This window comes from Ursus americanus, chromosome 14, assembly GCF_024610735.1.
Source record: "Ursus americanus isolate L20-20 chromosome 14, mUrsAme1.1.p, whole genome shotgun sequence".
NCBI lineage: Eukaryota > Metazoa > Chordata > Mammalia > Carnivora > Ursidae > Ursus > Ursus americanus.
In genome coordinates, this window is record NC_142140.1 from 5,918,056 (window position 1) to 5,934,148 (window position 16,093).

The following is a 16,093-nucleotide window of genomic DNA, read 5'->3' on the forward strand; positions in this document are numbered from 1 at the left end:
CTCAAGTTCTTCTGAACATAAGATTCATCCATAAATCTAGATACTACACAGAGTTAAGATTCAATTATAAAGCATTATATAAAAGCGTACTATTTTGTGGACACATCTTAAGAGGAGTAACCAGAATTTGCTATACAATTACTCAGAATACTTGCTTCATAAAAATAAAAACAAACACACACAGGTCATCACAAAGGATATTCTAGCACAAATAACCAAATAAAATTATTTTCTATAGACCCTAAGTGCAAATTTCTAACAATTGCTTCATATAAGCCACCTGGGCTTTGGATAAACTGTTTGAACAGTTAATATATACTAATACTAACAGAAAACTTTTTACATAGTCCCTTCTCAATTATTCATGCTAATGAAGAAAAGGAACAACACAGATACTTAAACTGTGTATTACATAATCAAACCATACGAATGATTTTGGGGGCATTGTTTTCCACACAGGTTTTACTGAAACCAATTATTAAAATCAAATGTGCACTCTCCAAGTATCAGTTCTGTAAGACTAGGAACCCAGTACTGATAAGCCACAGGTTCGCCAAGGAACGGGGGTGTTACACAACCAAGCTCTTTCTGCTTCACAGGAGCAGTCACACTGCAGCATCCGGTTTTGAATTTTCTACACCATCCATCCATCACCGTTGTATTTCTCCACGTAAATGGATGTCTCAGTGAGAGTATCCCTTAATCTCTTTCAGTCTGAATGCCCTGCACTGTAAAATGGGTATCGTATCTGCTTAGTAGCGTTACTGTGAAGTGTACTGACAATGAATACAGAGCACTTCGAAATACGCGAAGCACTTCACCAACTTCCAGTAAACGCTACCCGCCATTATTATTTTCGCACAATTCTTACTTGCCGACTCTCTCTAAAAACTCTTAGGAAACGAAGACCGCTTTCGGGCCCCCAGCTTCTTCGAGGCCCTTATCATCGATCAACAACCTATTCCTGTGTGGTATCCCCATTTGTAAAAGGCCATTTAGCTTCCCTTTCCCCAAATCTCCTTTTCCAGCTAAACTCTAAGTTCCAAGGGCCCCACCCCCACCCCCGGGCCCCAGCGCCCTGCACGGCTCTGGCTAGCACGCCCTTCCAGCCCACAGGCCCCGCGCTGGCGTCGCCCGGGTCTCGGCCCCAACACACCGCCACACGCACGCCGGGTGCCCGGCTCCGGCCGCAGCGCGAGCTCCGCGCGGAAAGGCCAGACAGCGAACAGCTGAGCAACTTCTCAAGAATCCGCTCCAGCCTCAGTTTCCCTGGCGGTGGGGCTGTGGTGCGCCGGCCGCCCGGGGCGGGGGAGGGAGGGTTTGGGGGGAACAGAGGGGAAGTGAAGTGGCCTGCCGCTCCCGGCCCCCGCGGCGCCGCGCACTGACCTGCAAGTGACCTGCTTGGTGCTCATGGTGGTTGGGCTTGAGGGCCCTCGTCGTGCCGCCGCCTCTAGCACTCGCCGCCGCCGTCGCCGCCGCCTCGGCCTCGGCCCTGCCCATCCCGCGCGGCCGCGTCACGCCGGCGCACACCGCCCCTCCCGTGTGTCACCTTTGTAGCGCCGGTCGGAAACCTAGGCGCCGTCATAATTGGTTCCGCCTGGGGGCTGAGGCCGGTCCGACTCCCCATGCCCGCGCTCCAGGTTAGGCATTTCCGAGCCTGCCGGGCCTCCCAGCCTCCCTGGCGTCCCAGTCCTCGCAGACTTATCCCGGGTGTTGGTTTCTACGAATCTTCCCCCGTCCGGTCCTTAAAATCGCCTCACTCCACATGATGCCAAGTTCCCGCTTCCTCAAATGCGCGCCTTAATCCCAAAAGCTTTTTCTTACCTAAACTTGCACCCTTTAGGTCCCTTTCTCTGGCGCCGCCTCAACTGTTCCCGACCGACCTCGCCTCCCCCTTAAGGAATTCCTCAGCTCTCTCCCCGCTGATCTTTGTCAAGAGCTCTACTCCCACCCCAAGTTTTAGTTGTCTTCCATTTCCTAGGGTGAATACCCAAAAAGATGCTCGTGGCAATTCCCTCTGCTTCTCTATATCCTTCAGATCTGCTCCCACACCTCTCTCCAGTGCGTCCTCTCATTTCCCTCGTCACGGTTCCTGTCTAAGCAACCATTACTTCTTGCCTGGACCTCCTACCTGGTTTTCCTGCTTCGGCTCCCGCCCTCTTCCAGTCGGTTATCACCCAAAACATATTTTTAAAAACATAAATAGGATCATCTCACTCACCTCCTTTAACCCTTTCAATGGTTTCCCATTGTTTTTTTTTTAAATACTCTTTTTAAATTTTTTCAACGTTGGGATGTAACAGTCTGAAATATACAAAACACATACATGCCTCTGTGAATTTTTAACATGTGTATAAAATCATCACCAGATCAAGATGAAGAACATTATCCATACCCCAGAGAGCTCACTTATGCCCCTTCTCAGTCAATACCTCCCAAAGGTAACTGCTTGTTCTCACCTGTCACCACAAATTAGTTTCGATTGTTCTTGACCTTGATATAAATGATACCATTCAATATGTACTCTTTTGTCTGTCTTCTTTTGGCCACCATTAGGTCTATGAGATATATCCGTGTTGTTGTATATAGCTGTATGTTAATCTTTCTTTCACTTTGCTGTAAAAATATTAAATCTTACAATGAATGAGCATGGTATAAACTTCCAGTTACTTAAAACTTGAAATTCTCTCAGAAATTTAGGAAGTATATTGGAAAATTAGTGTTTTCAGTATATAGGTCTTCAAAGACTTTTATCAGATTTATTCTTAGGTATCTAGATGAGTTTTTTTATGCTATTTTAAATGATTTTTTTAAAATGTCCTAATCATTTGTTGCTTGCCATATGCTAAATTTCGTATATTAATTCTAGTGTGTTCACTGTTTGGGATTTTCTACACACACAATCATGCCATCAGCAAAGAATGACAGTTTCCAAACTTTATATCTTGTATTTCTTTTTCTTGCCTTTCTTGCCAGGGCACTTTTGAGAACCTTCAGTGTAACCTTAAATAGAAGTGGTAATAGTGGAGGGCCTTGTCTTGTTCCTGAATTCTGGGAAAGTTTTTAGTATTCACCCTTTAGTAGCCCAAGGGTTTTTGAAGCCATTTTCAAATTAAGGAAGTTCTTTCTCTTTCAAGTTTTCTAAGCTTTTTTTTTTTTTAAATCATGAATGTGCTTTTTTTTTAAATCAAGTTCTTCCCCCCCATCTATTGAGAAAACCGTATTGTTTTATCCTGTCTTCTGTGTAAATTGTATTAATTTTGTAATGTTAAACCAACCTTGAATTCCTCAGACATACCCCACTTGGCATATTATTCTTTCTATAAATCATCAGATTTTATTTGTTAATATTGTGTTTAGGAGTTCTGCAACCTTTTTTTGAGAGATAAAATTGATCTGTAATGTTCCTTTCTAGTAATGTCCCTGTCAGGTTTTAGTATTTGAGATATGCATAAAATGAATTCTCTATCTCCCTCTTTTCTCATCTCTGGAAAAGTCTGTGTAATATATGTATGAATTTTTTCCTTAAATATTTGGAAGAATTTACCACTGAAGCCATCTCAGCCTGCAGTTTACTTATAAGAAGATATTTGATTAAAAATTTAATTGATGTATTACATATAGGACTCCAGATTTTCTCTTAGTGAGGTAGGTTTGGAAAACTTCTCCACACGCCCCCAGACAAATTAGTCCAGTTCATCTAAATTGTTGAATTTATTGTCATGGAGTTGTTAAAATCTTCTTTTTTAAAAATGTCCATTAGATCTGTAAAAATGTCTCTTTTTCACGATTGATATTAATATTAATGTTTTCTCTCTTTTTAAAAAGTCAGATTAGGCGTTTATCAATTTTATTAAGCTTCTCAATAAACAACCTTTTGACCTGTTCATTTTCACTATTGTACATGCGTCTTCTATTTCACTGATTTCTGTTTATATCTTTACTATTTTCTTTTTCTGTGTTCTTTGCATTCAAATCCCTCATTTTCTACCTTCTTGAGATGAAAGTTTAGATTACAAATTTTCATAAGTTCTTCTTTTTTATGTATTTAAAGCTATAATATTTTCTCTAAGCAACTTTTAGTTGTATTCCACCAGTTTTTATGTCATATTTTCCTTATCATTTGGTTCAAAATATTTTCTCATTCTCACTGTTATTTATTCTTTGACCCATAAGTTATTTAGAAGTGTGTTGCTTAATTTCTAAACTATTGAGGATTTTCTAGTTATCTTTTTCTTCTTGATTCATTTTCATTTCTAGTATAATCCCACTGTGGAATTGTCTATTCTTCTTTTAGTTCGGTCAACATTTGATTTATGTATTTTGAAGCTATGTGTTTAGGTTCAAACAAATGTAAGATTGCTATATTTTCTGTTTTGCCAACACATATGACTAAGAAATGTCCCCCGTTGTGCTAGTCACACATGTGAATCAGGACAGTGCTACATCAGTACATGTAAAACACATGTATAAAAGGTGTTTCTAAGAATGCTAGTAGTTTGTTGCATCAGGGTAATGTTTTCAATGAGAATGTGTTGACCACACTGTAATGCATGCAACACACTGTGTAAAGACAATAAAAGATGTTCCTGAGAGTGCTAATTTAAAAAGGAAAAGTCTAGCAATTCTTGTCTTAAAGTGTACTTTGATATTAACATAATCATATCAACTTTCTTTCAGACAGTTTTTGTGTGTTATATCTTTTTCCATACTTTTATTTTCAACTTACTGGGTATTTTTATATCTTCACTGTATTTCTTATAAATGGCATATGGTTAATTTTCAAGTTGGATAATGTTTGTTTTTGAATTATTTAGTCCACTTACATTATATGTAATATAGTTATATTTAAATCCATCATCTTGTTATTAATTTTCCATTTATATCATCTGTTATTTGTTCTTTATTTTTCCTTTCTTGGATTGCTTTGAATTCCATTATTCTACATTTTCTTCATTGGTTACACAATTTCAAGTATACATTTTAAAAATTATTCTTTTAGGGGTGCCTGGCTGGCTCAGTTGGTAGAGCATGTGACTTTTGATCTTGGGGTGGTTTGAGCCCCATACTGGGTATGCAGTTTACTTAAATAAAAAATGAACTTAAAAAATTATTCTTTTAGTGATTACTCTGGGCATTACAATATGCATCTAAGACTTATTAGAGTCTACTTTAAATTAGCACTATTACCAGTTCCTAAACAATGCAAACAGCTTAACTGCATTTACTCTCCTCCCCACTTTCATGCTACTCTTGTCATATGTTTTACTTCTGCATATGTTTGAACCCAACAACATACTGTAATAAATGTTTTAAAATCTGTATTCTTAAAAAATAAAATAAAATAAAATAAAATAAAATAAAATAAAATAAAATAAAATAATATTTGGTATTCTTCATTCCTTTCAACCATTTCATGTTTCCATTTAGGATCATTTTTTTTTTCCAGCCAGAAGAACTCTTTTAGTATTTCTTTTACTGAAGATCTCCCAAGAATTAATTTTCTTAGCTTTTATTATTTGAGAAAATATTCTCTACTCTTTAAAATATACTTTTTTTTTAAGTTTTTTTTTTAATTTATTTATGAGATAGAGACAGCCAGCGAGAGAGGGAACACAAGCAGGGGGAGTGGGAAAGGAAGAAGCAGGCTCACATCAGAGGAGCCTGATGTGGGGCTCGATCCCATAACGCCGGGATCACGCCCTGAGCCGAAGGCAGACGCTTAACCGCTGTGCCACCCAGGTGCCCCTAAAATATACTTTTAAGATAGTTTTAGATCTACAGAAAGTTGTGAAAATAGTATAGACTTCCCATATACTTCACAACCAGTTTCTCCTTTTAATAGTATCTTAGTATATATGTCATCATGAATGAAACCATATTAATACATTATTAACTAAAGTCCACAGTTTATTCAAATGTCCTTACTTTATACCTTTTTCTATTCCAGGATCTCATCCAGGATGCTACATTGCACCTAGTAATAATGTTTCCTTAGGCTCCTCTTGGCTGTGACAATTTCTGAAGTTCTCCTAGTGTTTGATGACCATGACAGTTTTGAAGAGTTCTGGTAAGACATTTTGTAAAATATCCCTCCATTGGGATTTGTCTGATACTTTTCTCGTGATTAGACTGGAATTACAGGTTTTGGGATGAGGAAGCTGGACCTAAAATGCCATTTTCGACATATCATATAAAGGGTATGTACTGGGATGCCTGGGTGGTGCAGTCGGTTAAGCATCTGACTCTTGATTTTAGCTCGGGTCATGATCTCAGGGTCCTGGGTTGGAGCCCTGCATCAGGTTCTGTGCTCAGCATGGAGTCTGCTTGAGATTCTCTCTCTCCCTCTCTCTCTGCCTCTCCCACTCGCGCTGTCTCTCTCTCGCAAACAAATAAAATCTTAAAAAAAAAATAAAGGGTACTACAATCAAGATAACATCACTATTGATGGTAACCTTGGTCACCTGGATGAGGTTGTGTTTGTCAGGTTTTTGCACTGTAAAATTTCCTTGTTTCCATACTGTCCTCTCTCAGAGGAAGTCACTATACACGGCCCACATTTAAGGAGTGGGGAGTTATGCTCCACCTCCCCGACAGTGGAGTATCGCCATAAGTTATGTGGAGTTTTTCTGCATGGGAGATTTGTCTGTTGCTGCCCTATTTATTTAGTAATTTATGTATATCAATATGGACTCATGAATATTATCTTCTACTTTGGCTTATAACCTAAGACTAATTTATTTACTTTATTGTTCAAATTGTTCTGTCTCTGGCCACTGGGAGTTTTTTCATTTGGCTCCTGAAAATACTCCCTTAATTGAGTTTTATTCTTTTTTGAGGACTTCACCACTATCTGGGACTATAAGATGTTCCAGGCTCATTTTGTATATCACCTACTTCAATCCTAGAATCAGCCATTGCTTCAAGGGAGCCAAGTTACTTCTTTTGGAGAATGTTATTCAAAACCAAGATCCAGGTACTAGGTATATTCATTGCTACTGGTATGTCATTGCTTATCAGCCATCTCAGCTGACAAAGCAAGCAAATATATGTGTGTGTGTGTACTAATTCATGTATTGATTTTGTTTTTGAAGGGTATTTTTCCTGGATATATAGCTCTGGGATGATACTTTCTCCCCTAAACACTAAAATGTCATTTCCTGGGCACCTGGGTGGCTCAGCTGGTTAAGCATCTGCCTTTAGCTCAGGTCATGATCCCAGAGTCCTGGGATCGAGTCCTGCATCAGGCTCCCTGCTCCATGGGGAACTTGCTTCTCTCTCTGCCTCTGCCTCTCTCTCTTTCTCTCTCTCTCTCTCATGAATGAGTGTATAAATAAATCTTTAAAAAATAATAAAATAAAATGTCATTTCCTTGTCTTCTGGCTTCCTTTTTTTCTGTTATAAGGCATTCATCGATCTTATATTTACATCCCTGAAGATAAATGTTCCTTTTCTCTGAATACTTTTCAGAGGTTTTATGAAGTTCTAGAACAGCATATAAGAACAAACAGGGAATGGAGAGAATTTGACTTTCAGAATTGTCACGTTATATTATTTAAAATGCCCAGTTGTCAACAAAAATTACAAAACATTCAAAGAAAGAAGAAAATATGGAAATCAACAGAAATTATCCCTGAAGAAGCCCAGATCTTGGATTTCCTTAACAAAGATTTAAAAGTCAGCTATTTTAAATATATTCAAGGAACTAAAAAGGAACCATGTCTAAAGAACTACAGGAAAGTATGAGAATGATTTCTCATCAAATAGAAAATATCAATAAGACGCAGCTAATGAATCATCGAGCTTTGCATCAAAAACCATACTGTATGGTGACTAACATAATATAATAAAAAAAGAAAGAAAGAAAAAGAAAATATCAGTAAGAAGATAGAAAGTATAAAAAAAAAGAACCAAGTAGAAATTCTGAAGTTGAAAAGTACAACAACTGAAACAGAAATTTACTAGAGGAGCTTAATAGTAAATTTGAGCAAACAGAAAAAGAATCAGCAGTGAACCTGAAATATGAGTCAATTGAGATAATCTAGTCTGAGGAACATAATAAAGAGTAAATAAAAATGAACAGATTCAATGGGTATAAAGTTTCAGTTATACAAGATGAGTAAGTTTTAGATATCTGCAGTGCAACATAGTGCTAACAGTTAACAAAACTCTATCGTACACTTAAATTTTTTTAAGATAGTACATCTCATGGTAAGTGTTCTTGCCACAAAACAATACAACAGCCAAAAAACAAAAAGGCACAAGAAAACTTTTGGCAGTGATGGCTATAACTATTACTTTGATTGTGGTGATGATATTATGTGTGTATACATATGTCCAAACTCATCAAATTGTATATATTAAATGTGTGCACTGTTTGTATTTCAACCATACCTCAATAAAGCTGCTAAGAAAAACAAAACAAGAAAAAACAAAACAAAACAAAACAAAAACAAAAACAAAAACAGAGCCTCGAAGAGCTCTGGGACATTCAAGCATACCAACATATGGAAGTCCCAAAAAGAGGAGAGAGAGAAAGAAGCATGGAGACTATTTAAAGAAATAATGGCAAGAAAACTTACCCCATTTGATGAAAAATATTAATCTACACATCCAAGAAGCTAAACAACCTCCAAATAGAACAAACTCAAAGAGATCCATATGTAGATACATCATAATAAAAATGATGAAAGACAAAGAATTTTGAAAGTAGCAAAAGAGAAGTAGCTTATGATGTACAGGGATTCTCAATAAAATTAACAGCTGATTTCTCATCAGAAAGCATAGAAGCCATATGGCATGGAAAGACATAGTAAAAGATATGAAGGAGAAAGATTATCAACAAAGAATTCTATATCCAGCAAAACTATCCTTCAAAAATGAAAGAGAACATAAGAACTTCAGATAAACAAAATTGCAAGAATTCCTCCCTTGAAAACATGCTCTACAAGAAATATAAGAGGAGTCCTTCAGGCGGAAGTAAAAAGGGACTACACAGTAACTTGAATTCACATGAAGAAATAAAGAGAACAAGTAAAGGTAACTACATAGATAAATATAAAAGGCAACATAAATGCATTTTTTTTGTAACTTTAAAAAAAAATATATCCTATCTGGTTTGAAAGACATCTCCATTAAGAATTATAAATCTGTATTGATGGGCACACATATATAAAGATATAACTTGTATGACAACAAAGGATAGGGAAGGGAATGGCACGATATAGAAGCAATGTTTTTGTATGCTACTGAAATTAAATTGGTATTAACCTGACCTATATTGTTATAATTTGTTAATTGTAATTTCCAGGGAAACCACTGAGATTTAATAAATTTCAAAATATTGAGTAAAAGAAATAACAAGGGAAATAAAATGGTACACTAGGAAAAAATATATATATTTCACACAAAAGATAGCAGTAATGGAGGAAAAGAGGAACAAAAAGACATAAGACATATTGAACACAAACAACAAACATAAATCTTATCTCATCAGTAACTACATTAAATGTAAATGGATTAAAGTCTTTAATTAAAGGCAGGAGTTGGCAGAATGAAAGATAACAACTATGATCTGACTACATGCTGTTTACAAGAAACTTACTTTATAGGAATAAAAGTACACTGAAAGTGAAAGGATGGTGAAGGTATTCAATACAAACAGTTACCAAAAGAGAAATGGAGTGACTAGACTAATATCAGATAGAATAGATGTATGACAAAATTTTTACTAGAAACAAAGCTTTTAGAATGATAAAAATGTCAACCCATTAATATAACAATTATAAATATATATGCACCCAAAACAGAAGCAGTAAAACCTCACAGAACAGTCGGAAAAATAGATCAACAATATTTGAAGACTTCAATGTTCCATCTTCAATAATGGATAGAAAACCTATACAGAAGATAAATAGAATATAGGAATAATGCTATAAACCAACCAGACCTAACAAATATCTATCAAACTTCCAACCTGACAAAAACAGAATATACATTCTTTTGAAGTGCACAAGGAAAAAATCTCCAGGATAGGCCATATATTAGGCTATAAAACAAGTCTCAATAAATGTGAAAGGACTGAAATCATACAAAGTATTGTCTCAGATGGACATGAAATAAAATTACAAATCATAATTATAGAAGAAAATTTGGAAAATTCACAAATACGTGGAAACTGAACAACACACTCTGAAATAACCAATGGTTCAAATAAGAAATTACATGGAGAATTTTAAAAAATTCTGGGATGAATAAAAATAAAAATGCAACACACCAAAACATAGAGCATGCATTGAAAGCAGTGCTTAGAGGGAAGTTTATAGCTGCAAATTACTACGTTAAAATGAAAACATGAAAAGATGCTCAACATCACTTATCATCAGGGAAATGCAAATCAAAACTACAATGAGATATTACCTCACAACTGTCAGAATGGCTAAAACCAACAACACAAGGAACAACAGGTGTTGGCGAGGATGTGGAGAAAGGGGAACACTCTTGCACTGTTGGTGGGAATGCAAACTGGTGCAGCCACTCTGGAAAACAGTATGGACATTCCTCAAAAAGTTAAAAGTAGAGCTACCCTATGATCCAGCAATTGCACGACGAGGTATTTACCCAAAGAACACAAAAGTACTAATTCAATGTGATATGTGCACGATGACGTTTATAGCAGCATTATCTACAATAGCCTAATTATGAAACATCCCAAGGGTCCATCAGTTGATGAATAGGTAAAGAAGATGTGGTGTATATATACAATGAAATATTACTCAGCCATAAAAAAGAATGAAATCTTGCCATTTGCAAGAAGGTGGATGGAGCTAGACAGTATTATGCTAAGCAAAATAAGTCAGTCAGAAAAAGACAAATACCGTAAGATTTCACTCCTATGTGGAATTTAAGAAACAAGACAAATGAGCAAAGGGGAGAAAGAGAGAGAAACCAAAAAGAAACTCATTTTTTAAAAAGATTTTATTTATTGAAAGAGACTCTTAACTACAGAAAACAAACTGATGGTTATTAGAAGGGAGGTGGGTGATGAGATGATTTAAATAAGTGATGGGGATTAAGGAGTGTAATTGTAATAAGCGCTGGTGGTGTATGGAAGTGTTGAATCACTATACTGTATACCTGAAACTAAGATTGCACACTATGTTAACTACTTGGAATTTAACTAAAAACTTAAAAAAAAAATCTTAGGTCAGTAATGTAATCTTCTACTGTAAGACACTAGAAGAGGAAACTAAACATAAAACAAGCAGAAGTAAGAGAATAATAAAGATCTGTGTGTAAAGAAATGAAATAGAGTATAAAGACACAATGGTGAAAATTAATAAAACAAAAAGTTGGTTCTTTGAAAAAAATCAACAAAATTGACAAACTAGTTAGAATGACAAAGAAAAAAATAGAGAAGACTCAAATTATTAATATCAGGCATGAAAAAGGGGATATTACTACCAACCTTACAAAAATAAGTTATAAGCTAATATTATGAGCATTTGTATATCAACAAATTAGATAACTTAGATGAAATGGACAAATTTCTAGAGAGACACAAACTACTGAAACTGATTCAAGAAGAAATAGCAAGGAGTGCCTGGGTGGCTCAGTCAGTTAAACATCTGGCTCTTGATTTTGTCACAGGTTGTGATCTCAGAGTCATGAGGTTGAGCCCTGTATCAGGCTCTGTGCTGGGCATGGAGTCTACTTGGGATTCTCTCTCTCCCTCCTCCTTCTCCTGCTGCTCATGAGCGCTTTCTCTCTCTCTTAAATGAAATAAGATAAATGTGAAAGATGAACATTAAAAAAAAAAAGAAATGGAAAATATGAATAGACCCTTAACAAGTAAAGAGATCGAATTAGTAATCAAAAAACTTCCCACAAAGAAAAGCCCAGAACCAATAGCTTCACTGATGAATTTTACTGAACGTTTATTTTATTTATTTATTTGAGAGAGAGTGACAGTGAGAGCTGACTGAGCCACCGAGGTGCCCCTGTACTGAACATTTAAATAAGAATTAACACTAAAGTTTTACAAATTCTTGCAACAACAAAAACAAACAAACAAACAACAATAAAAACAGAAGAAATGCTTCCCAACTCATTCTTTGGGGCCAGTACTACCTTGGTACCAATCCAGACAGAGAAAACTATAGATCAATATACTTTAATAATAAAAACATAAAAATCCTCAACAAAATAATAGCAAACCAAATCCAGCAGCATATAAAAATGATTATACACCATGACCATGTGAGACTTATCCCAGGAACACAAGATTGGTTCAACATACAAAAATCTATCAATGTAGGGGCACCTAGGTGGCTCAGCAGTTAAGAGTCTGCCTTCAGCCCAGGTCATAATCCCAGGGTCCTGGGATCAAGTCCTGCATTGGGTTCCCTGCTTCTTCCTCTCCCTCTGCCTGCCACTCCTCCTGCTTGTGCTCTCTCTGTCAAATAAATAAATAAATAAATAAATAAATAAATAAATAAATAAATAAAATCTTTAAAAAATATATCAATGTAATTCATCAAGTAAATAGAATAAGCAAAAATTAAAATCATATGGTCATTTCAAGAGATGTGGGAAGAGCATTTGAAAAAATCTAATACCTTTTCATGACAAAAACACTCAAAAAACTAGGAAAAGAAGAACTTCCTCAACGTGGTAAGATCATCTACCAGAAACTCACAGTTAGGGGCGCCTGGGTGGCGCAGTCGTTGAAGCGTCTGCCTTCGGCTCAGGGCGTGATCCTGGCGTTATGGGATCGAGCCCCACATCAGGCTCCTCCACTATGAGCCTGCTTCTTCCTCTCCCACTCCCCCTGCTGTGTTCCCTCTCTCGCTGGCTGTCTCTCTGTCACATAAATAAATAAAATCTTTAAAAAAAAAAAAAAAAGAAACTCACAGTTAACATTGGACTTAATGGTTAAAGACTGGAAGTTTTCATTCTAAGATCAGGAACAGGGTAAGCATATTCACTCTTCTCACTTCTATACAACACTGTACTAGAGTTTCCAGCTACAGCAAGTAGTTAAGAAAAAGAAATAAAAGTTTTTCAGATTGGAAAGTAAGAAGTCAAAGTATACTTATTTGCAGATGACATGATCTTGTATATAGGAAATCTTAAGGAATCCACAAAAAAAAAAAAAATTAAAGAAAGAAATGAGTTCAGCGAGGTTGCAGAAAACAAGATCAATACACAAAAATCAATTGTATTTCTATACACTAGCAATGAATAACCTGAAGAAGAAATTGAGAAAACAGTTCCAATCTACAGTAACATTGAAAAGAATAAAATACTTAGGAATAAACTTAACAAGGGAGTGTGAGATTTGGACACTGAAAAGTAAGAAAAAAAAATCATCAAAAGAAATTAAAGAAGACCTGAATAAATAAACTAACTGGAAGATCTGCAGTTGTTAAGATGGTAGTACTCCCCAGTTGATGGTACAAATTCAATGCAATTCCATCAAATTTCCCACTAGCTTCTTAGCATGAATTGAGGAGTTGACCATAACATTTATATGGGAATGCAAGGGACCCAAACAAGCTCTTGAAAAAGAAGAATAAATTTGGAGGACTCACACATCCCAATTTAGAAACTTACTAGAAAGCTACATTATTCAACACTGTGGTACAGGCATAGAGATAGACAGAGAGATTAATGAAATAGATTTGAGATTCCAGAAATAAATGCTCACATTGTGGTCAATTAATTTTTGTGTTTTTCTCCCTGTTTTATTGATGTATAACCGACAAAAGTGTAAGGTATTTAAAGTGTACATGATGGTACTTTGATATACGTATACATTGTGAAAGGATTTCCATCATCTATTTAATTAACACATCTCTCACCTCACATGTTTAACTTTTCTGTCTGTGTGTGAGAACATTTTAGTTCTATTCTGTTAGGAAATATCAGGTATATAGTACATTGTTATCGACTATAATCACCATCTTTTACATTACATCCCCAGACCTTATTCATCTTTTAGCTGAAAGTTTGTACCCTTTTACCAACCTCTCCCTATCTCCCCCATCCATCCTCCTCACTGCAATCACAACCATCATCTCTACTCTTTGTTTCTATGAGTTTGACTTTCTTTCTTTTCTTTCTTTCTTTTTCTTTCTTTCTTTCTTTCTTTCTTTCTCTTTCTTTCTTTTAGATTTCACATATAAGTGATAACATGCAGTATTTGTCTTTTTCTGTCTGGTTTATTTCACTTAGCATAATGCCTTCAAGGTCCATCCATGTTGTTACAAGTGGCAAAATGTCCTTCTTTCTCTTTCTCAGGGCTGAATAATATTCCATTGTATATCCATACACCACATCTTCTGTATCCATTTCTCTGTTGATTGACACTTAAGATGTTTTAATAACTTGGCTATAGTAAATAATGCTGCAATTAATATGGCAGTGGAGATAACACTTAAAAATATTTTATTTATTTATTTGAGAGAGAGCAGAGTGAGAGAGAGAGAGAGAGAGAATACACCAGCTGGGTGGGGGGGGGGGGCAGAGGGAGAGGCAGAAGCAGGCTCCCTGCTAAGCAGGAAGCCTGATGCAAGGCTTGATCCCAGGACCCTGGGACCATGACCCAAGCCAAAGGCAGACACTTAACTGACTGAGCCACCCAGACACCCTAGAAGATAACACTTTGGGATTCTCTCCTCTCCTTCTGCCCCACACCCCACCACGCTCTCTTCCTCTCTCTAAGAATAAATAAATAAAAATTTTTTAAAAATGTGGTCTATACATTACAATGCACTATTATAAAAAAAACGGATACATGCTACAACATAGATGAACTTTGAAAACTTGATGCTAAGTGAAAGAAGTCAGATACAAAAGACCACATATTGTATGATTCCATTTATGTGAAATGTCCAGAGAGACAGATCCATAGACAGAAAGCGGACTAATGGCTGCCAGGAGCTGTGAGGAGCAGTGGATAGAGAATGACTGCAAATAGGCAGAAGCTTTCTTTTTTGGGGTGATGCAAATGTTCTAAACTTAGATTAGACACAAATCACTGAACTGTAGACTTTAAATAGGTGAGTTTTGTGATGTGTATATTTATTTATTTATTATTATTATTTTTTAAAAGATTTTATTTATTTATTCGACAGAGATAGAGACAGCCAGTGAGAGAGGGAACACAAGCAGGGGGAGTGGGAGAGGAAGAAGCAGGCTCATAGCGGAGGAGCCTGACGCGGGGCTCGATCCCATAATGCTGGGATCACACCCTGAGCTGAAGGCAGACACTTAACCGCTGTGCCACCCAGGCACCCCTGTGATGTGTATATTTAATCTCCGTTTTTAGAAGTAGTGAGAAATACCAAAGCTAGGCAAAGGGATCCAAGAAATTCTTCAAGAATTTCTTGAAGAAAGCCAGAACAAAGAAAACAGAAAAAATACTCAACATTACAATTTATGAAAAATTTCCTGAAATAAAAATGATGTGAAACTACATATTCAAAGAACACATCACAACCCTGAGTAAATCAATGCCAAATAACCAACATCAAGACATACTGTAATAAAAATATTGATCTTAAAAAGAAAGAAAAAATTGGGGCACCTGGGTGGCTCAGTTGGTTAAGAGTCTGCCTTCAGGGGCACCTGGGTGGCTCAGTCGGTTAAGCAACTGCCTTCGGCTCAGGTCATGATCCCAGGGTCCTGGGATTGAGCCCTGCATCGGGCTGCCTGCTTGTCGGGAAGCCTGCTTCTCCCTCTCCCACTCCCCCTTCTTGTGTTCCTTCTCTCGCTCTCTGTCAAATAAATAAATAAAATCTTAAAAAAAAAAATCTGCCTTCAGCTAGGATCGTGATCTCAGGGTTCTGGGATGGAGCCCAGTGTCGGGCTCCCTTGCTCAGTGGGGAGTCTGCTTCTGCCTCTCCCTCTGCTGCTCCCCCAACTTGTGCCCTCTCTCTCTCTCAAAAAAAAATAAATAAAATTGTAAAAAAGAAAAAAAAGAAAGAAAAAATCATCTGGCCATATTGGCAAAAAAGAACACATGGAGGGGTGCTTGGGTGGCTCGGTTGGTTGGGTGTCTGCTTTTGGCTCAGGTCATGGTCCTGGGGTC

At 36.8% G+C, this 16,093-nt stretch overlaps 1 protein-coding gene across 2 annotated transcripts in view; it reads right to left on the minus strand.

Annotated features, from left to right (window-relative positions):
• The window catches only part of MKRN2 (makorin ring finger protein 2), a 28,190-nt gene extending 26,666 nt beyond the window's left edge, over positions 1-1,524 (minus strand). For both annotated transcript variants that reach the window (XM_045812462.2, XM_087866764.1), the window contains exon 1: positions 1,387-1,524. In XM_045812462.2, the coding sequence (XP_045668418.1) occupies positions 1,387-1,412 (26 nt within the window). In that variant the 5' untranslated portion in view covers positions 1,413-1,524. The remainder of the gene's footprint in view (positions 1-1,386) is intronic.
• Positions 1,525-16,093: the final 14,569 nt, after the last annotated feature.